The sequence below is a fragment of the Leguminivora glycinivorella genome, chromosome 24 (assembly GCF_023078275.1).
Source record: "Leguminivora glycinivorella isolate SPB_JAAS2020 chromosome 24, LegGlyc_1.1, whole genome shotgun sequence".
Taxonomy (NCBI): Eukaryota; Metazoa; Arthropoda; class Insecta; order Lepidoptera; family Tortricidae; genus Leguminivora; species Leguminivora glycinivorella.
This window is the reverse complement of record NC_062994.1, coordinates 12,738,205-12,760,574: the sequence shown is the minus strand read 5'-3', so window position 1 is coordinate 12,760,574 and position 22,370 is coordinate 12,738,205. Positions and strand designations below refer to the sequence as shown.

The 22,370-nt window shown below is 36.1% G+C and overlaps 1 protein-coding gene and 1 non-coding gene across 4 annotated transcripts; both read right to left on the bottom strand.

Annotated features, from left to right (window-relative positions):
- Positions 1-4,247: 4,247 nt before the first annotated feature.
- On the bottom strand, positions 4,248-20,498 carry LOC125238770 (proteoglycan 4-like). Of its 3 annotated transcripts, XM_048146206.1 has the most exons (12): positions 20,214-20,498; positions 19,641-19,795; positions 17,853-17,994; positions 16,645-16,781; positions 14,973-15,089; positions 13,682-13,757; positions 12,902-12,980; positions 10,349-10,378; positions 9,608-10,312; positions 8,489-9,264; positions 5,816-8,272; positions 4,248-5,099 (listed from the first exon to the last, which is right to left on the bottom strand). In XM_048146206.1, the coding sequence occupies exons 1-11, from the start codon at positions 20,241-20,243 to the stop codon at positions 5,903-5,905; spliced, it is 4,617 nt and encodes a 1,538-aa protein (XP_048002163.1). In that variant the 5' UTR covers positions 20,244-20,498; the 3' UTR covers positions 4,248-5,099; positions 5,816-5,902. The 3 variants fall into 3 exon arrangements, with proteins under 3 accessions (XP_048002163.1, XP_048002161.1, XP_048002162.1); XM_048146204.1 differs by having other exon boundaries at positions 4,248-5,102; positions 5,819-8,272; positions 9,608-10,378; XM_048146205.1 differs by lacking the exon at positions 4,248-5,099 and having other exon boundaries at positions 5,748-8,272; positions 9,608-10,378.
- Trnat-cgu lies at positions 13,285-13,356 on the bottom strand. The gene has a single exon. It is a non-coding gene; the product is annotated as a tRNA-Thr (tRNA).
- Positions 20,499-22,370: the final 1,872 nt, after the last annotated feature.

The window sequence follows — 22,370 nt, the reverse complement described above, 5'->3', positions numbered from 1 at the left end:
GTAAGATAATTTCATTTGTATGTCTGTATTTGTAAACTAGTCAGTACAAGAAGAAATATTTTTGTTGTTCGAAGTAACAATCCAATAATGCGAGTATAATATGAATTTGACAAACAGTTTGTTATTTGTATTTTAAAACTATACGTCGACATGAAATCGATATAAAAATCTACAAAACGAAATAACCATAGTACGTTTTTTATTAGAAATAAAAATATTACAATAGCCATAAATAGTCCGCATTGTTACTTTGAACAGCAATCATAATTATTGTTGATTGTAATTCTATCTCTTTTACTATACTACAGTTTGAAAGAGATGGATTATTGTCAGCATAAATGTAATATGCTAGTGGTCACAGGAATGCTTAGACCTATATGTCTTTAGACACCTAAACTTTTATGAAAGAAAAGTCTTTCCTTGTCATTAAAAAAAATTCTCAAGCATCTCCTGTGGCGCCTAGTTTGTAAAAATTTTGATAAATTTGCTGTTCAGTACGTTTTCTGCGTAAACTCGCGATTTGAACTTTTAACACCAATCGAATTTTTGTATTTGCACTCGTTTACATTTTGTACATATTTTATATTTATACGGCGACAATATTCATTGGAGGCGATTTTATTAAGCAGTTGTATAAATAATTCATGAATCGGTGTTCTGACAGTAATCAGCAACTACGAGTATTTAAGTCCTTTTAAAAATAATGCGCTTCGTAAAAATATCTTCAAACATAGTTGCTTAAAATTTTACTAAAAAGAGTAACCCCCTTATTCATAAACGTACTCTAAAGTTATCAAGCCGATAAAATTCGTTTGTCCCTTTCCGACGTATCGGTTTGATAGAAAAGGACAAACGAACATTATCGGCTTGATAACTGTAGAGTACGTTTATGAATAAGGGGGTATGGCTATAAAGTCGTCTACTTTGAATACTGTTGCCTTTTCGATGTAAGGCATTGGCAGTAAGTGTTGCACTTTTTGTGGCAAAAAATTAACTTTGACATCAGCGCCCTCTGTATTTTTGCACTAAGCACTAAATATCATTTATGTTTGTCAATGTTTCCTTATCTTTATTTTGTAATGGAATATGGCTGTGGATTATAAAGTTTTAGTCCCCCTAACCGCAACTAGGTACATTGAGGTAAGTTCAAAATAGTACATTAATTCAAGTGCTGAAAAAAGGAAGTACTCCTTTGTAGTGTTTTAATTTATCGCCACTTGTTTCGAATTTCCTTTTGCGCACATGTATTGTACGACGTTTTTCAGTACTGATGGCCTTCCGAAGTTTCGATCTAACAAGAAATGAACTACTTCTCGCACTAGTGCGTAAAAAAAAGCACCATTTGTACTGGGAAATAAAATTTTGTTGACAAACATAAATGTGATTTGTGCCGTGCGTATTCCTTTGTAAATATACCTTATTTCGTAAATTTATTGATGTACTTTCTTTAATTAATCTTTTAGACAAGGAATTGCTAGTAATTGTAATAGTTTTACCGGTAAAAGCGGCAACCTATAAATTCTATTGATGTAGAATACAAAACTTAAAATGTTTTCCAAAATTATAAAAAAAAAACTTAGAGAATCGGCCTAAAATTGTCTTTTTAAAAAAGTCCATTGACCTGTAAGAAAACGATAATTAAAAGTCTTACCAATTAGAATAAAAAGAAATAAAACAACACAAGAAGTAGTTTTCAAAGTTTTTTTGTGATAAAAGTTGCCGCTTTTCATGATCCTACGAATCTTCCGCACTACTTCCAGAAAAGTCTTCATTCGAATGATTTGTATTAAGTACTTTGACGTCTATATCTGTCACTGGCTCTCCTAGAGGCGTTGCAATAAAGCACCAACCATAAGTCACATTCAAATTAAATTTGTGTTTTGTTGGGTTACATTGTGGCGTAGGCGAGAGGCTGGCAACCTGTCACTGCAATGTCACAATATTCTTTCAACCCCATTTTGCCAAGAGTGGCACAGAAACTTGAGTAGTTCATGTGATCTGCCTACCTCTTTATGGGATACAGGCGTGATTATATGTATGTAATAAGTCACATTAAGATATTATCGTGAGTCATTGTGTGCTTGAAAATGAAAACCAAGGTTTTCATTTCACTAAGCATTTGAGAAGCAATCACGGTACAACAGCAAAATGTATTGCTTAAAAGTAAACGAAGGTTCAGTCGTTTTGTAAATATGAATGAAGACACCAATTCTTTCGACCTTATAGTGAGAGTCGGTAGACAGTACCTAGACAAGCCATAACTCCATATTAGTTATTAAGTGAAACTATTAGACTGATTTTGTATGATTTATCTTGAAATTGTATTTATTTCCTTATGTATTTAACTTGATTTTACTGATTGTAATTGGACAAACAAAATAAACTAACGAAATGCTTCAATTTAATTTATTTTCTTAATTTTAATTACCACTTTTAAAGATAGATGGCGAATTTTTGAAGATAAATTAACCTATTAACAGGTCTATATGTAACTACTAAATCTCACTTATACTCTTAAATCGAACTAAAAACACATTTTAAAAATATTGGCGAGTTACTGTAGCTACAGTAGGTAAGTCACACTAATATCTATTGCCTTCGACCGCTTTCTTCTTCCGGCCAAAAGATGGCGTTCTTATCTTATTACGACATCTATCGTTTAGAATGGCAACTAAGATTATGGAACTAATAAAATGAATGTACAATGTATGCAAGATGGTTTTCCGTTCGTATTTGTCATGCTAGTTCAGTCAACGTCAGTATATCTTGTGACCGAAACAGCATAAGTTCGTACGTTTCTGAAAAAATACGATGGAAAACATTTTGCACTACATCTGTATTAGGATAATATCCTCTGTAAATATATATTTTGTTTGTCTGTCCGTTACAATCTGCCGAGCGTTCGCTCCCACCTCATTGCTGAGACTGCTTCAAATTTCGAATTAATTTAATTATTGTATTTATTTAGTTGTATTTCGCATTGGATTGTACATTTTCCTGCCACTGCGGGCGCCATACTCTGTACAACAATAAACTTGTATTATTTATTAATTTTTATCTGTTTTATTTACCTCTTTCCCTGAAGCTAGAAAAACACCATGAACCGAGACACTAGGTACTACTAGGGAACAAATCAAATTATATTATCTAATTATTTTATAGGTGGCAACACCATCTCTCTCGCTATATAGTTATCCTGTAAAAAGATTCATATAGGAGGAACAAGCACTAATTGCTCGCCCTTGGAGTCGGTCAAAAGTAGGGTTGCAAAAAAACGGTTTTTTTTCTGGCTTGAAAAAAAAAACATGAAAAAAAACCGTGAAAAAAAACAGTTTTTTTTCTGGAGTATGTTTTTTTCTAAAGTACGAAATCTCAAAATTTGAATGTAGTCAATACTTTTATACGGTTTTTTAGACTTAAATTTAACTATTAAACGAATTTAATCAAATAACTTTAATTTCTGGTCTTATAAAAGTAACATTTACGAAGTCTGTAGTTGGTAGTTATCACTTTTTACTGTTGGCAACACCACCGCCTCTCCACGCTACACGCAGCATCGGGGGTTCCCCAATAAACGTTTGTATACTGAATGTTAATTGAATTAAAATTTACGTTATTGTTATTGAAACACGTTACAACTCACGAAAAACCGTTATTGCCGTATTATTTGTTCATCTGAAAAAAAAAACCATATTTAGAAAAAAAAACCAAGGTGCTCGGTTTTTTTTACAATTCTGAAAAAAAACATTTGGTTTTTTTTCTATTTACAACCCTAGTCAAAAGGCGCCTAGCCTTATCAGAGATAACATACACTAGAGAAATTTCGTCGGGTACCACGGCGGGCGGGTGGTCTATTGGTAATGACGTTAGCCGCGTAAGCTGAAAACCCGGGTTCGATTCCCCGCTCGGCCACCAGTGGGCCTTGCCGTTGTTTCTTTCGTTTAAGATACCTATTTCAATTTATAACAACTTATTCAAATACTTATGCCGCCTTTTTTAGTGCCAACATTTGGTTGACCGTCTTATATATACCTAAGTACAATCTTTATTCAGGTTCATTGTTTCATTAAGATAATCCACCAAGAACAAACGGGCCTCGCTCGTTTTTGCCCAGAACGTGCAAGTTGTGGAATGAGCTACCTTCTGAGGTGTTTCCCCTTGCGCTATGATATGGGGTTCTTCAAGAAGCAGGTATTTAGGATTATACCTATATTTCATAAAAAAAATAAAAATAAAACTGCCTTGGTATTATTAAAATAATCAGCTTTACTGTGATGAATATACAACATAATTCTTATAACTAAAACATAATTAATTCGTTTCAACAGCTCAAGTGGTATTTTTTCAGAAGTTTCTTTTTTTTGTAGCCTATAGTGCCCCACTGCTGGGCAAAGGCCTTCCCCCTAGATTTCTTATTATTAATTACAAATTAGTTCAATTCTCTCTGACTCAGATTTCTATAATTTATATATTTTCTATATCCTCTTATGTAAAACAATTAACTGTATTATTCTTCTTAGAGTCTTAAAAACCTCTTTTGAGTCTTTAAAATATCGTCTCATTCTAACAAACAAAATGTGTTATTTGAAGACGTTTATAAATGACGTATCACAACTTTGCCCTCGCTTGTGGCTCTTATAATAACATTTTTAAGTAACAAAATGTTTATTCTCCTTGTAATTATATAATATCTTATTTAACCTACAATGTACTACATTAAACGACGAATATAATTATTAAATAAGGGTGTAAGGTGTAATTCTTTATTTACATGAACATATTTACATAATTATATAAGAAACTAAGACAAAACTTAAAGTCTAGCGAATGTCTAAAATAGGACCTTGAGGCATTGTACCAAGCTATTAAATAAGGCATCGTATTACAATAAATCATAATCTTTGTTGTAAAATTGCAAAAAACTGACATCAAATCTTTAATATAAAAATATACGTAGAAAAACACGTTTCATTTATAAGTAAACACTTGTTACATCATACGGGGAAATTAGCTAAAATTACGGTATAACTAATGGAAATTTTTTTAAATTGGGATATGTACGTTATACACCGAAGTTATTTTTCATCAAACTAGAAGTTTTACGGCCTAGCCACGACAATGGTCTAAGGCGGCGAGCGGGGCGGCTGGGCTGCGCGGGAAACGCGCGCGGGTGCTAGCCATGCCACGTACTTTTAGAAGCGGCGGCAGGGCCTGGGAGCGGCCAGAACGTTTTCATATTTAAAAACATGTTTTTTACTGTCGAATATGACTCTAAAGTGCATAGAATGCTTTTATTTGTCAATTACGTCTTGTACAAGAGAATATGTGTGATGACTAAGTACATGGAATTTATTTTATGGCTAGTTAAATGATACTTAATATAAATAAACACTTAGAAAAAAATTAAGAGTAAATACGAATAAATACTATAGAAAAAAAAATATGTTTGCAAACATTTTTACATACTACATACGCGAAAGTACAATTCAATTTTCATTAAATAAAGGTTTCGGGTTCAAGACGCTCATAATAAAAACAAAATGTTTTGTTCCGCGCGGAATCGCTAGCCCCATCTAGCCGCCTAGGCCGGTCGCGCCGCTGTAATGTCGTGGCGGTGCGGGCGCGGCGCGCTACAGTTGTTCTCGTCGCGCGCCGCCCCGCGCGCCGCTCCCGCGAGTAGGCCCGTAAAAACCCGCGCGCGATTTCGAACAGCGGCAAGGTCGTGGCATGCCTCGCGCGCGCTGCGTTTTTGTTTTTGTGACTTACCGCTTGCCGCTGCCGCAAGACGCCTTAGACCATTGTCGTGGCTAGGCCGTTAGGTAGGATACTGAATAGTGACCGGAAATCGGAAATTTGACAACGTGTCAGATCTGACAGATCTCTCACAAGGCGAATCCGACGGTCAATAGTCTGTATACACATGGATAGCTTCAGCAAAAAAGCTCATATCAAATTCCGCCTCTTCAAGCGACTCATCCTCCATTCTCCACGGACCATTATTATTGACTATGTCTTTCATCTCCACTGCTCTGCTAATTTTACTCGGCATCGGTTCCATCCACAGTGATTTGATAATTTCACTCTTCATCTGTTCCATCTCCACAGCTTTGCTAATTTCACTTTGCACCTGTTTCATCTCCACTGATCTGATAATTTCACGTTTCATCTCTGAATTCTCTGATTTGGTAATTTCACTCATCTGTTTCCAATTCACTGCTTTGCTAAATTCTCTTTCCATCTGTTTCATCTCTGATTTGGTAATTTCACTCTTCATCTGTTTCCAATCCACTGCTTTGCTAATTTCTCTTTCCATCTGTTTTATCTCTGGTTTTCTAATTTCTCTCTTCATCTGTTTCAACTCCACTGCTTTGCTAATTTCCTCTTCTCTTTTCATCTGTTCAGTGGTCGATTGGGAAACTTTGGTCTTACCATTGTATTCAACGAAGCTCTTAGAGGTTCCAATGTTAACGAATTCTAAATCAAATGGCCCTTTTGGTTTTTTCGGAGATTGTCTTATGTATGATTCAACACTCGGTTTTAAAGTTGTTGGTAGATCTGGTATAGATTCTGGTTTTGTCGTGTTTAACATGGTAGATGTTTTTAGTGTGTCATTTGAGTCCACTGTTGAATTATCAGTATATATAGCGAAAATTAGATCAAAATCATTTGTATTGCTTTCAGTTGGTTCCAGAATAGGTTCAGATCTAATTGCTACTATCGGCGGATTTGGTAACGACGCGGAAGGTTCCGACAGACTTTCAGATTTGAGTGGTTCTGGTTTGGGTATTAAAGTCTGGTTTGGTACCGGTACATATTTTGTAGGTTTAGATATTGTTGGCGGAATAGCTGGTGCATTATCAAGTTCGGACGTTAATCGCGTGTTTGTTGCCACGGATGGAGGCATGAATTCAAGATTCGAGGCTGTCGTGGGATTAGATGTTAATGATTTTAACACAAGTTTGGACATTGACTGTGTAGGAAATGGTACCGTCGGTGAATAATAATTACCTAGGAAGGTAATTTTTTTCGGCGGGGATGGTAGCACTTCTAATGAATTCTGTGTTGTTGACATCGACATTGACAGTGTTGGTAATGAACGTTTTGACGCGGTTTTTGATGTGCTTGACTTTATCAGCGGAGTTAGTATAAGTTTTGATGATTTCGGCATTTCAAGGTTTGGTAACTCGGTCAGCAATTTTGGTATTGGCGTTGATGTCAACTTGGGTTTTAACACCGTCGGCGGTGCTGCTACCAGTTTGTTTGACATTGACAGTGTAGGACTTAGTATCGGAAGTGAATATCTTGGCGCAGTTTTCGAAATGGTAATTTTTTTCGGCGAGCATGGTAACACATTTGATGGATTCTGTGTTGATATTTTTGACGTTGACAGTGTTGGGAATGCTATCGTCAATGGACGTTCTGACGCGGATTTTGTTGTGCTTGGCTTTATCGGCAGGGTTGGTATTAGTTCGGATACTTTCGGCGTTTCAAGGTTTGGTAACACGGCCGGTAGTTTTGGTACCGGTGTCAAATTGGGTTTTAATACCTTCGGAGCTATTGGTACCGGTTTGGTAAGCTTTATTTTTCGCTTTGGTAACTCAGTCAGTGGTTTTGATACCAGTGTGAACTTGGGTGTTAACACCAACGAAGCTATTGGTGCCGGTCTGGTTGACATACAAATAAAGTTTGGAGACTCAGTCGACGGTTTTGGTACCGGTGCCAACTTGGGTTTTAATACCTTCGGAGCTATTGGTACCGGTTTGGTATGCTTTATTTTTCGCTTTGGTAACTCAGTCAGTGGTTTTGATACCAGTGTCGACTTGGGTGTTAATACCTTGGGAGCTATTGGTACCGGTATGGGTAACTGTATTGGCGGCGGTTTTGGTACCGGTATCGACTCGGATGTTACCACCGGCGACACCGGTACCGGTGCGACTTTTGAAACTCCCGTGACAGCTATTTTTTCATACCGGGTTTTTGTCTCTATATTTTTACCGGTCATTGTGTCTGTTGATTTATTTTTTATATCTAATCCCTGTGTCTTCAAAGTATAACGTATTCGGTCTTTCAAATGCTTCATCCCTTCTGTCATTTGGAGCATCAGATCGGATATTGAATTGGAAGCAACATTTAAATTCCATTCTTGGTCATGCAGATCTTGCATGTTGGAATTTATTAAAATATCTTGCTGTTGCTGGTCGATTGAAGGGTTTTGGCTCAAAGTATTCGAAAAGGCGTGAGTGTTTTCTCGCTTGGTTCGGGCGCAACCGCACTGAAAGAACAAATGCTTCTTACAATACAATACAATACAATAGTTAATTTGGTAGTAATAGATATAGGTCAACCAAATCTTGGCACTAAAGAGGCGCGAAATTCATTTTTTTATGGATCGCTACAACATTTCCCCCTTTTTTCAAATCTGCCGCCTTTTTAGTGACAAGATTTGCTTGCCCTCTAGGTATATTTCAAAAATATGCAAATAACTTACTCGAAAAACGTTTTGTGGTTCTGTTATCGATGGTGGCGGATCTTCTGATGTATTTGCTACTGTAGGCGCCACTTCAGCTGTCAGTATACCTTTATTATCATTCCTAACTTTCTCTAAATCCGGTAGTTTCACCTTTCTAGTGTCTCTACCCTTCTTATCCTGAAGTACTTCGCAGTACTTGCATTGTTTCAAACATTCTTTGTTTGAATCTTCATAGTTCTTGCGGTTCAGAGATTCTTTGTCCTTTTTCTTTTTGAATTCAAATTTGGTGAAATCTACGAAATCTAAACATTCTTTGTTTAAATCTTCATTGTTTTTGCGTTTCAAAGATTTTTTGTAATCATTCTGATTCTTTTTGAATACAAGTTTGTTGTCTATCGTTTGAGGATTTTCGACAGGTTCTGAATGTTCTGATTCGTTGATGGGTTTTAAGTTGATCCTTTCCAATAAATTTTCTTCGTTCTTGCGTTTTAATGATTCTTTGTCATCATTATGGTTCTTTGTGAATACAAGTTTGGTGAAATCTATGGTTTTTTCAGGGTTTTCGACAGGTTCTGAATGTTCTGATTCGTTGATGGGTTTTAAGTTTATCCTTTCCAATAAATCATTTTCGTACCTGAGTTTCAAAGATTCTTTGTCATCATTATGTTTGTTTTTGAATACAAGTTTGGTAAAATCTATGTTTTTTTGAGGGTTTCCGATAGTTTCTGCTTTGTTGATGGGGTTTAAGTTGATCCTTTCCAATGAGACAGTTGGACGCATCAACAACTTGGAATCTACAAAAAAGATTACGTTATAGAAGATATTATTTTTAATTTGAATTTACTTAGCTATTTAAAATTGTACGAGTATGCTCAATTTACAGTAATTGGTAATATTTATATTATAAATTATTTTGTATTTTTTTACGAAGAATAAAATTTGTTTAAGTAGCTCATTTGATTACTGTTTCAATAAAACATTTTTTTATCAGTAATAAGTGCAACGTTGAACAAAATTACTCAAAATTTTAATCATAAAAAATACTGATTTTACATAGAGGGGCTTTTTTTTTTGATATTTAAAAAAATCTAAAATGCAAGGATCGTAAACTTCCACATAAAATAGTAAAAATCTTACCTATTTTACTTGTTGCGAACTCCAAATGCACTACACATTTCGCCGTTTTTAAATTACTGGCGATATCACTATTAATATTGTCACTACAATCTTTTGTTACATTATCAAGGCCATCATTCTCTATTAAATTATCAAGACTATTTTCAACATCAAGGTCATCAATCTCTATTATATTATCGTCATTAACTGTAGGTGTTAAGTCCTTTTCACTCCATACGTTTGTAATTACTATATCCATTGAATTTTCTTCATTTACATCTATATTTTCAGTCGCATTGTCAGTAAAATTAACTGTTTCTAAAGATTTATCTTCAATTTCTTTTAAAATCGTTTTACTGTCTTCATACCTTTCAATTTTACAATCAGTAAGTATTTCATATAGTGGGTGTCCTATTTTGTTACGTTCAGCGTTTTCATTGTTTTCTGCATTTGCGACAATATTGCCCATTTGCACATCAAGAACGTCGTCATCACTGTCATAGACAATCACGGCATCAAAATTATTCAAGTCTATATCTTTGGTTGCTTCTACAGGATCATTTATACTTGGAGTATCATCGTCTATTTCAATTATCTCTGGTTCTACTTTCATATCTGTTTTATCAGTTTCTTTTCCACAGGTTTTGTTTGCCTGTACATTACTTGTATTATCACAGTGAGGTTCTTCTACATTGTCATTGCTAGAACTATCATATTCTTCATCAGGTACAACGATGGCTGGATTATCATAAGATTTGTCATGTACTTCGTCCTCAGTGTCATCAGTTTCTTCTGTTGGGAGAACCACAATTATTTTCAATTAATGATTTTTCAGAAAACGCATGTTTGTTATAAGTATATGTAATGATGTATGTATATTATTATTCTAGTTGTCTAACAATTCATGCATCTATATAGGATATTTGGCTTCTTCCTTTTAAAAATATATAAGTTAGTCAAACGGACAGAATACTTTGAATCGCCACCGTGTAAATAAATAAATAAAATTGGACATACTTACACAGATTGACTGAGCCCCACGTTAAGCTCAAGATGGCTTGTGTTGCAGGTACTCAGACAAAGATATATATAATATACAAATACTTATATACATAGAAAACATCTATGACTCAGGAACAAATATCTGTGCTCATCACACAAATGCCCTTACCGGGATTCGAACCCGGGACCGCGGCGCAGGCAGGGTCACTACCGACTGCGCCAGACCGGTATTAAGTATTGAGGTCATTTTAGGTTTAAGATCATTTAATCTCATAAGAATTACATACAATTCACTTAACGAGATTAGTATACAACAATATATAAATTTAGTTTAGAGCGCACAAAGAAACTTAATGACTTAATTTAACTTAACTAAAAGAGGTAGTTATACAAAATAATGCTTATTCTAACAGGCCGCGCGCAAAGCGGGCGGCGCCGGTGATGAGTCGATAACGCGCAAGTCGCTATGCAAAACAAGTTTACAATTTGGTTCACGGAAAGGCTACTACTAGATGCGGCATGCGTACGCTGAGCGTAGTTGGATTTTATATTCATATATTAAGAACAATATTGTTTAAATCATATTTTTGAGTAGCAGTATAGGTATTTTATCGTTATTTTGTTTTATTTTAATTGTGTTAATTACGTTAATATTTTTACGTAAACGGTATTATAATTATATAAACTAACCATCTAGACATGTTTTAAAATATGAAATTTAAGTAAGGATTTGAAATGTGGCATTGATTTTGCTTCTTTAATATTTTTTGGCAGTTTATTGAATAATTGAGCACCTTCATAGAGAATACTTTTACGTCCATAGTTTGTTCGTGACGGACGTAAAATTAAGTCATTGGCATTACGTAATTTTATTTTTTGCACATGGTGTTTTCTAGTGAAATTTAATTGACTTCTTATATCATTGTTAAGTATTTTTCTTACTAATAGGCAATTATAGTATATGTAGGTTTGATTTATGTTAAACAGTTTCGTTTCACTATAAATGTTTTCTGTTCGTGTTAAATAATTATATTGAAATAGCACTTTCACAAGTTTATTTTGCGCAATTTGTAGAGTTTGGAGGTTAGTTTTCGCCGCCGTACCCCATACTTCAATTAAATAGTCTATGTGCGGTTTTATAAGTGAGTTATATATGGTGTACCTTACTTGAGTTGGAATATTTTTTGCAAAGTTCCGCAAGGCTCCGGTTAATGATGTTAGTTTAGATTTAACTTTGTCAATATGCGGCTTCCAATTTAAATTTTTGTCCAGTATTAATCCTAGATATTTCTCCTTGTCTACTTTCTGAATGACTGCGTTATTAATTTTAAGAGGTGGAAATTCCGGTATTTTTTTTATTCTTTGCTGCAAATATGATAAAGTTCGTTTTTGAACTGTTGATTGTTAATAAGTTAGACTGAAACCAAACATTTAATAGGTCCAAATCATTTTGCGCATCGTTTATAACAGTACTGATTGAGTTTCCAAAATAAAAGAGGCTAGTATCGTCTGCATATAGTGTAACATCACCTTTAAGGCTGAGTTCGTTTAGGTTATTTATATAAATAAGAAAGAGTAACGGTCCTAAAATTGAGCCTTGAGGGATACCGCACGATATGGCTTTTTCTTGGCTTTGATAATTTTGTATTTTGACTATTTGGCGTCGATTTGTGAGGTAAGATTTAAGTATATCTAATGCTGTACCAGCAATACCAATTGCTCGTAGTTTTTGTACTAATAGGCTGTGACTGACGGTATCAAATGCTTTTTTTAAGTCTATAAAAACGCCCAATGCGATCTGCTTATTATCTATGTTAACTTTGAGTCTTGTTACTATATCAATTGTTGCCGAAAGGGTGTTTGATTGGGGTTGAAACCCGTATTGTTTTTCGTGAAGAAAATGTATAGTGTCCAAATATGTTTTAATACGGTTATATAAGACTTTTTCGTATACTTTTGAAATTACTGGGAGAACGGAAATCGGGCGATAGTTATTTGGGTCAGATTGGGTACCAGATTTATAGATTGGTGACACTTTGGCTAGTTTCAGGCTGTCAGGAAAAACACCTTCGTTAAGACTTTTATTTATGCAATTTGTTAGGTTTTCTTGGATTAGGTTCTTAAGATACTTTATTGTTTTTGTATTTAGGCCGTCTAGTCCTGAACTTGTGTTAGGATTGAGGTTATCAATAATTTTGGAAATTTCGTCAGTAGTAGCAGGTTCAAATTTAAACAATCAAAGCGAAAGTTAAGATCGACGATTAAGAAGTTATTTTAATATGTGTGTGTGTGTGTGTATGTATGTATACTCACCGCTTTCTGGCTCTTGTGGCGGTTCTATCTCTCTCATCGGCTTCCTTCGTATCGCCGCTGGCCGGAAGCTTGGTACCACCTACCAGACATACATATATTACATATTATCATTAGATGACTAGTAACTTAAATATTTTTTTCATTAATCTCGTGTTTTTAAGGTTTATTCTATCAAAAATATTTGAAACTCGTAATATCGGCGTCCGAATATATGCACGTGACTAGCAAGCGGGTTAATGAATAATAGTATGAGCTACAACTAGAGAACAAATCAAATTATTTTATTGAATATTTTTTCATTTGTTCTTTTTCAAGTCACACTACTATGCATATAAATTGAAATAGATAACATACACGAAAGAAAAAACGACAAGGCCCACTGGTGGCCGAGCCGGGGTTCGAACCCGGGTCTTTAGCTTACGCGGCTAACGTCATTACCATTAGACCACTCGCCCAATTTATTCGTATATGTCAAAGAGTATCGAGTATCATAGAGTGTTACTGTCGAAGTAAAAGGTGTAATCACAGTGCATAGACTGCCATCTCTCGATACAGGCTCAAAACTTTTGAACCTCAGTTTTGACAGTTTGGCTCATATTCTTAGTTTGATATGAGTTAAAATGTCAAATATGAATATTAGCGCCATCTAGCCGAGCGTCCCCCAAAGGTGTAACGCCATTTATAGGCCACCGTACTTTTTCTGTATGGTACTGAGGTACGTTTTTGTCCATGTCTTTGGTATATGTACACGAATATTGATTATGTGTGAAGTCAATGTACCGTGGGTTCGGCCACCTTCCCTGCCGTCACCAGATCGCGCCATGTCGGCAACTCTGCTTGTGTCACATGTGGATACCTGCCGATTATATACCATTAGGCGTTTTCAGAATTTAGGACCCCAATTAACATAAGTTGTTAACAAAACTTAACTCACTGTCAGTTATGTTACGATAATTAAGCATGAAATTAAACTTGTTTGACGTGTCTGTCTGTCTGTCTGTTTGTCATTAGTCAACATAAAGTCTAAAAAACATAAAAGTATTAACTGTTCTGCAAATTTTGAGATTTCGACCTTTAGAAAAAAAACATACTCCAGAAAAAAAAACTGGCTTTTTTTTCAAGCTAGAAAAAAAAAAGCGTTTTTTTTTTTGCAACTCTAGCCTGGCTACCTGTCTAGGGATGTAAATAGGAAAAAAAACCAAATGTTTTTTTCAAAATTGTAAAAAAAAAAACATGAAAAAAACCGAGCTCCTTGGTTTTTTTTCTAAATATGGTTTTTTTCAGATGAACAAATAATACGACAATAACGGTTTTTCGTGAGTTGTAACGTGTTTCAATAACAATAACGTAAATTTTAATTCAATTAACATTCAGTATACAAACGTTTATTGGGGAATCCCCGATGCTGCGTGTAGCGTGGAGAGGCGGTGGTGTTGCCAACAGTAAAAAGTGATAACTACCAACTACAGATTTCGTAAATGTTACTTTTATAAGACCAGAAATTAAAGTTATTTGATTAAATTCGTTTAATAGTTAACATTAAGTCTAAAAAACCGTATAAAAGTATTACAGCAGTTCTCGAAAAGTTTGTACAAAAATTAAGGAAAAAGTTAAATTTGTTTTTATTAATTCCTACTTTGTTACCAAGATTTTGTTGATGAATTGAGATTTTATTAAGTTTTATTTCGTCATTAAGGTTCTCTAGTATCTATATTTTCTTAATTATAACAATTAACCTGTATATTATATCTTACGAAAGTCAACTTATATTACTAATTGTTGGTAACAAAATAGGATCAATTAAAATTTGCTGACGTGGCTATGTACAAAGTTGCCGGGAACTGCTCATTACTTACTTTCAAATTTTGAGATTTCGTACTTTAGAAAAAAAACATACTCCAGAAAAAAACTGTTTTTTTTTCATGTTTTTTTTTCAAGCCAGAAAAAAACCGTTTTTTTGCAACCCTATACCTGTCACTGCTATATTACAATTTCAGTCAAGCCTGAAACTTGAGCGGTTTGCGCTCTGCCAACCCCACCAATTTTGGGAATACATGAGTTTATGAGATACCTGTGTATGATGGCTTGATGTAAGTCCTCCACGAGGGGTCCACCTGCGCGTTGCCGTGCCTGTATCTTCATCTCGTGCCAGCGACGCTGCAAGGCCACTGCTGACAACTCTGCACCGCTGCACGAAAGAGAGATATCATCGTCGTCCTCTTTGCGTTATCCCAGCATTTGCCACGGATGGGAGCCTGGCTCCACTTTGACAACTAATCCCAAGAATTGGCGTAGGCACTAGTTTTACGAATGCGACTGCCATCTGACCTTCCAACCTTAGTAACTAGGCCTTATTGAAATCAGTCAGGTTTCCTCAGGATTTGTTCACCGAAAAGCGACTGGCAAATATCAAATGACATTTCGCACATAAGTTCAGAAAAACTCATTGGTGCGAGCCGGGGTTCGAACCCGCGACCTCCAGATCGAAAGTCGCACGCTCTTACCGCTAGACCTTAGCTTTTTATGGAAAATTGTGGAATGCTCCATATAAACTACCACCCCCCATTCTAGGGAAGTGGGGGTTAGAAAGAGACAAAAAGTAGCCTATGTCACTTTCCATTCTTTCAACTATCTCCACTTAAAAAATCACGTGAATACGTCGCTCCGTTTTGTCATGAAAGACGGACAAACAAACAGACACACACGTTTTCCCATTTATAATATTAGTATAGTATGGATGAGACAAACAAACACACAACACTTTAAATGCTCGCGTCTTGTACATATACAAGGTGAAATAAAAAGGACCGTTAGTTGTCAAAGCGGACCCCAGGCTCCCATAAGCAGCGGCAAATGCCGGGATAAAGCAGGATATACAACCTGTTTTATTGAATTCCGTTAACTTTAAGGGATGGTTCTTTAGGTCAAACACAATTAATTTCTCTAAGAAACTAGCGTCTTAACTCTTAGTTATAGAGTTATATTAAAATAATAAAAATTATTACTGAACATTATTTTGCGAATTTAACTAGTGTTATACAGGGTGGTTCCCGATAACGAACCTAACGTCATGTCGAATTTAACGGAAAACAAAAACGGTGTATTGTTGATTTGTTGTCAACATGGGGGGAAGAAGGGGGCTCTGCTGCCTGATTCTAATTTATATATTGTTGTACATACTTGTAAATAATTGTTAATTATTGCATGCCTTGCTTGGTAGAACATAAGAACTGTTTTTCAATGTTATCATCTTATGTAATCTCACTATGTTCTTGCAATAAACTATTGACTATTGACCATCTGTAGACATTGTCCTCACACTCCTCACGGATGTAAGGCAACTGTACAGGTGACACCCATACACCTGCAATAGCTGTACTGTAACTTCTCACAGTAGGCCTCTGTTGTCTAACCCTATTGAGACACGCTCGTCTGGTTTCTTACTACAGACCTGCAGTAGCTGTACAGGTGACACCCATACACCTGCAACAGCTGTACTGTAACTTCTCACAGTAGGCCTCTGTTGTCTAACCCTATCGAGACACGCTCGTCTGGTTTCTCACTACAGACCTGCGCTAGCTGTACAAGTGACACCCATACACCTGCAACAGCTGTACTGTAACTTCTCACACCTCTGCTGTCTAACTCTATCGACACATTCGAGACACTAGTCTGGTCTCTCACTACAGACCTGCACTAGCTGTACAGGTGACACCCATACACCTGCGATAGCTGTAACTTACTTCTTGCAGTAGGCCTCCGCTGCCTGAGTCCATTTGTCTGGTGAAACTGGTCCGTCCTCTTGTTCTATGTGTAAGGACTGGACCAGTTTAAATGTGCGCTCCAGGGCCACCAGCTGGGCCGGGTGGAAGTAAGCCGCCTGTAGACAACAAACTTATAAGACATTTTTACGTTCTGGCCTCAAGTTTTCAAAGCTTTTGTTTCTATTGTTCACTGCGAACAGCGCTTCTGAATCTAAAGCTATAGCACGTGCCTCTCGCGTCGACGCCACAGTGTAGTTAAAAAGCAACTATATTGTGATAGCAATAAAGTTTTGGCGTTTTGAAGTTATGACAACCGGTCTGGCGCAGTTGGTAGTGATCCTACTTGCTACGCCGCGGTCCCGGGCTCAAATCCTGATAAGGGCATTTATTTGTTATTTGTGTGATGAGCACAGATATTTGTTCCTGAGTCATGGATGTTTTCTATGTACATAAGTATGTTTATATATTATATATATCGTTATCTGAGTACCCACAACACAAGCCTTCTTGAGCTTACCGTGGGCCTCAGTCAATCTGTGTAAGAATGTCCTTAAATATTTATTTATTTATATTTATAAAGTTATTAATTTATTTTCCCCTCATTAGCTCGGAAACACGTGTTTTGTCCTTTAATACCAGCGGGTAAAAACGCGTTTTATCCACTAGTGGGTAAAGTAATTTGATCTTGAATAAAGTCAAATTAACTGCTTTAAAATTGATAAAAGTAGGTGAATCTAGTAATAAAGATGATTTACCACCTGTGGAACTACTGGAAGCAGTGATAAACGCATTTTTTGCGTTGTAGTTTCCTCGCTATAGTGAGGGCAAAAGTTTTGTGTTACACTCGGGTGCAAATGTATTTTACTTCTCGTGTGTTAAAAAACTCGCAAGTTCAGGATTCTATTCTCGAACCACTCGCTTCGCTCGTGGTTCAACTATAGAATCCTTTCACTTGCTCGTTTTTCAATTCCACACTCGGCGTTAAAATACAACTTTGCCCCCTTGTATAACAAATAACTATTAAACTTTATTGCACAAATTTTCAATAAAAAGTACAAATGGCGGACTTAACGCCTTAAGGCATTCAGGTAAGTTAAAATTTATATAACAGTTAATTTATAAAAAAATAGAGCAATGCATTAAATACAAGTCGTCCTGGGTTCAATACATGTATATAACTAGCTTACCACATTGAGAGACGAATCATATAGCAGTAGCAGGTCAACAACGGCCCACTCAAGTGTGGATAGTCGCTCGTAAGATGTGGACAAGTCGCCGCGGACGAGGTGAGCGCGTAGTTTACGCAGCGTCGCCGCTCGTAAGTCGCTCCTGCATCAAAAGTATAGTTATGTTAATGGACAGAATAACCAAACAAAAAAGTGCGTTCACACGTTAACCTAACACTCTATCAGGCATATTTGAATTTGAACTGAATTATTCACATGTAAAAGAGCCCTTGTTGAAAACTATAATCATTAATTTCTATAGGAAATAATTACCTATATTTGTATAAGCGAAATGCCTCCTACCTACCTACATTAATTATTGCTGTGCCCCTCAGGGCTTCATGTGTCATTTGTGTACCTACCTATACTTTTAAGTACTTGTAAAACCTGTAATGTACATGTGAATTGCAATAATAGTTATTTGTTATACAAGGGGGCAAAGTTGTATTTTAACGCCGAGTGTGGAATTGAAAAACGAGCAAGTGAAAGGATTCTATAGTTGAACCACGAGCGAAGCGAGTGGTTCGAGAATAGAATCCTGAACTTGCGAGTTTTTCAACACACGAGAAGTAAAATACATTTGCACCCGAGTGTAACACAAAACTTTTCGCCTCACTATAGCGAGGAAACTACAACGCAAAAAAATGCGTTTATCACTGCTTCCAGTAGTTCCACAGGTGGTAAATCATCTTTTTTAGTAGATTCACCTACTTTTATCAATTTTAAAGCAGTTAATTTGATTATATTCAAGGTCAAATTACTTTACCCACTAGTGGATAAAATGCGTTTTTACCCGCTGGTATTAAAGGACAAAACACGTGTTTCCGAGCTAGTGAGTAAATACAATACAATACAACATTTGTATTTATTTTGTAAGCACAAGTTATGAAGGAAAAGCCTGGTTGATGTTAAACAAAATTTTACTTTTAGCTTGTCTCACAATCTAAGTTAATCTAAAAGTAAAATGATCTACTCACATACTTCCAGTAGCTAGAGCTACAAGCTAGCACCTAGCACACCTCTGAATTGCTTGCGGTAGCTGTGGCTACATAGCGGAGTATGGAAATGTTTGACTAATTTTATGTCAAAGCAATTTAGAGCTACAGTACCGGTCAAAAGTTTGAGTTCACCCTTTGATTTCGGTACAAATGAGTACTTTTGTACGATAATTATCTTCGGTTTGGTAGTCGAAATATGTTTTCAACTTATATTTATTGTTTTGTGGAGATTTGTTTTACTAGTTAGACACAATTCACGTACCTTTCTTTCACTAAAATCTAATAAACATGACGGCAAAATGCTAGTTATATTTATGGCCTTGCCTTTGCCACTAATTGAGACACATCTTTACACGAAACACAGTTTTAGCCAGATAATATAGGCCAAATAATTATTTAGCCTATAAGATTTGAGGGAAACAGATGTTAAAAAAATATAAATTGTTTACGAAACAAATTTTGACGTCTGAACTACAAAAAACTATCTCTCTAAAGCAGTCAATTTTACTGAAAACAAGGAGTGAACTTAAATTTTTGACCGGTACTGTAATTTTATGAAAATCCAAATCACGTGAGTAGTTAATACAAGTAGGCCATAAGGGTTCACAATCTAAGGAAAATCAAGTCTTTTTAACAAACAATAGTTTAAACTGATTAAAAATGGGATAAAAATTAGAGAATAATTTCAATTGTATGGAAGCCACATTTCAGCATCAAGTTCTTAGGTCTAAATAAACAAACTGCAACCCACCACAACTTGAACAGCACATGGTACCGCTGGCACATCAGCTGTGCAACAATCCGACACACAGCGGCCTCCAGCTCGGGTCTCGGAGAAGCGCTCACCATAACCGATGGCCGTATGCACTTTATCATCAGACACATCAGCTTCAGCTCCAGTGGATTCTGAAACACATTTGATTTTAGCAACCTAACACCCAGACTCACAATAGGACACAGTTTGCTCTTTAGGTTAGAGACAAATGACAATTGTTTACGTAAAAAGTGTAAAAACTATGCCAAATTTACTGTCAGTACAACAGACTGGAGTCTCTCGGAGGCTCTCAAGAGCTATGGTAAATATCCAAATAACAAGAAAGAAAAAAGATGTTGTGTTAAGCTGAATTCAAAAATGCAAATTTTTGCTGCAAGTTTTGAAATGTAGCTATCTCTTTCTTGAATATACTTTTGTTTCACAACTTGTAGCAATAATATGCGGGTGCAAATTCAGCTTTCGAGCCCGTGTAGTTCTTAATTTGACGTTCATGAGCGCACTACATGAAAATAAGCTACCTTTAGATATGTCTGATTTTATTTTACCGACCCGGTCCTCATATCTGCCTGCTCGCTCCATGGTATTCTGTACGGGCTGTTTACTTCAACATCAACTTTCAGTACTACAAACATACGCGCTCAAGTTGTTGGCTAAAAGTGCATACATCGCCACAAATTTGAAGTCTAAATAAAACCTAGAAAGTAGCTGTGTAACACTGTTCATAATTGTATAACTCGTAGACACAAATATTAAGCACGCGTAAAGTAAATCACTGCGCGTGAAGACTATTTAGAATAAACATAAACTAAACAAAAACTGAAAATAATACCACGACTCGACAAGCGCGAAATATATGCTGTCATTTTTGACATTGACAATTCTACGGCGCTGTTTAAGTCAAGTTTAAGTACGCGTTTGAAAGCTTTTCTTAGGGCTAATTAGATTCACCCGTCAACAGGATGTCGGAAAGGTTGTAGAAGTTTTAACCATATCTTAAACAGCTCCACGCGTCTAAAATGTCACAATTGACAGTTCTTCGATCAGCCTTGGTGTTAGCTACACAAGCGTTTATTGAAAAAAATCCTAACAAATAATTTTATCAACGTATGAAATACATTTTGTTCGTAGCAAAATACGTTTACTGTGCTGAATAATTCAATAATTGAACAATGATTCACTGTGTATAGCAGTGTTTCTATAACGATGTTTCAAAACATCAACAATCATTGTTTAATGGAGGGTAGTGCTTGATTTCCGTGAATATGGAACAAGCTGAGGAGTCATCCGAGCAAGCAGCATGCTCTGGCGAGCAGACGGGAGCGAGCGAGCGAGCAGAGACCGCTGCAGAGCCGATGGACTGCTCGGAACCTGGACAGACGAAAGAGGCGACATGCTCGCCAGATGACAAGGAAACCATTCCTTCTGATCTGACAGCAGAGCCAGTGGTGTTGTCGTCTGGGTCAGAGGACCAGTCCACTCAGTCCGAGACACCGGCACAAGATGTGGTAAGTTGAAGATTTATTGAATGCTGCAAGTGAGAATGATAGTTAATAATAACAATAAAAAATGGGACATAATCGTACACTATTGTAGAGCCATTACCAACTGAGCGGGCAGGGCATAAAACCCGCTTTCAACAAGGATGTGCAAGTACCACATGCTTATCGATAATCTGATTTCCTGCGATAGTATTTTTGTTTCTTATCGAAATCCCTTTACTTGTAAACATGTGGACTATAGAGTAATTCACTCAAAGACCAAATTAAATTATTTCATAGGAAATATTTTAATTTGTGTTTTTTAGTAGACATACTACTAAAAAACACAAATTTTATGTTTATGTTTATTTCAGTTTATAGAGTAATTGTTATTAAAACAAGATAATCATGGATTATAAGTAGGTTTTTATTTAAAGTCATTAGTGATTGCATGGTGATTTTACTTAATTAATATTTTAACATGACTAATTTGTTTGTACTATGTCTTTGTTGCGTTTATATTGTTTCAGTAATGAAGCTTAATATATGACATGACTATTATCTACTACATATAAAAGGGTTTATAAAACCATAAGAAATCTACATACAGTTTGCTTCTTGAAAAGGTGCAAAAAGCCTTTTAAGGTTTTTATATAAAAAATGTTCGGTTACTACCCGTTTCTGTACCCGACGAAATATATTCTTGGGGTCTTAGGTTACAACTCTTTGGAAGTGTGACCTTAGCCTGACGTTTGCGTACTGGACCCAGCGCGGTGACTCGGACTGTCCAGAATTGGTGAGTCGACTCGTGCGACTGTATGTATATTATTATATATTATATTATTTACACAATTAGGGATAAATGTATGTATGTGCCAGATGCCCTCAGCATACCCCTCAGACCACGGCGACGCGATCTGTTGGCAGTGCCTGTGAGACGCACTGTGTCGCGCTTGAACTTAGTTTTAGTTTGTTACTTTATTGCAGTGCCCTTACAGGGTTGTGTTGAGTCATTACCATTTATAAGATCTTATGTACACACAAAGCAATGATTAAATGAATACTGAATACTGAACTCTCCGCTGCCCCGGGCACTCACGCAATTGAATGCGCGATAATTACCAAATAATAAATGTGCGATAATGTTTAAGCGGACTGTAAATTTTGGGTTTTTTAATTTTGATCGACACAAGGTTATGAACACGAAAAAACAGTTATGAGATTACTT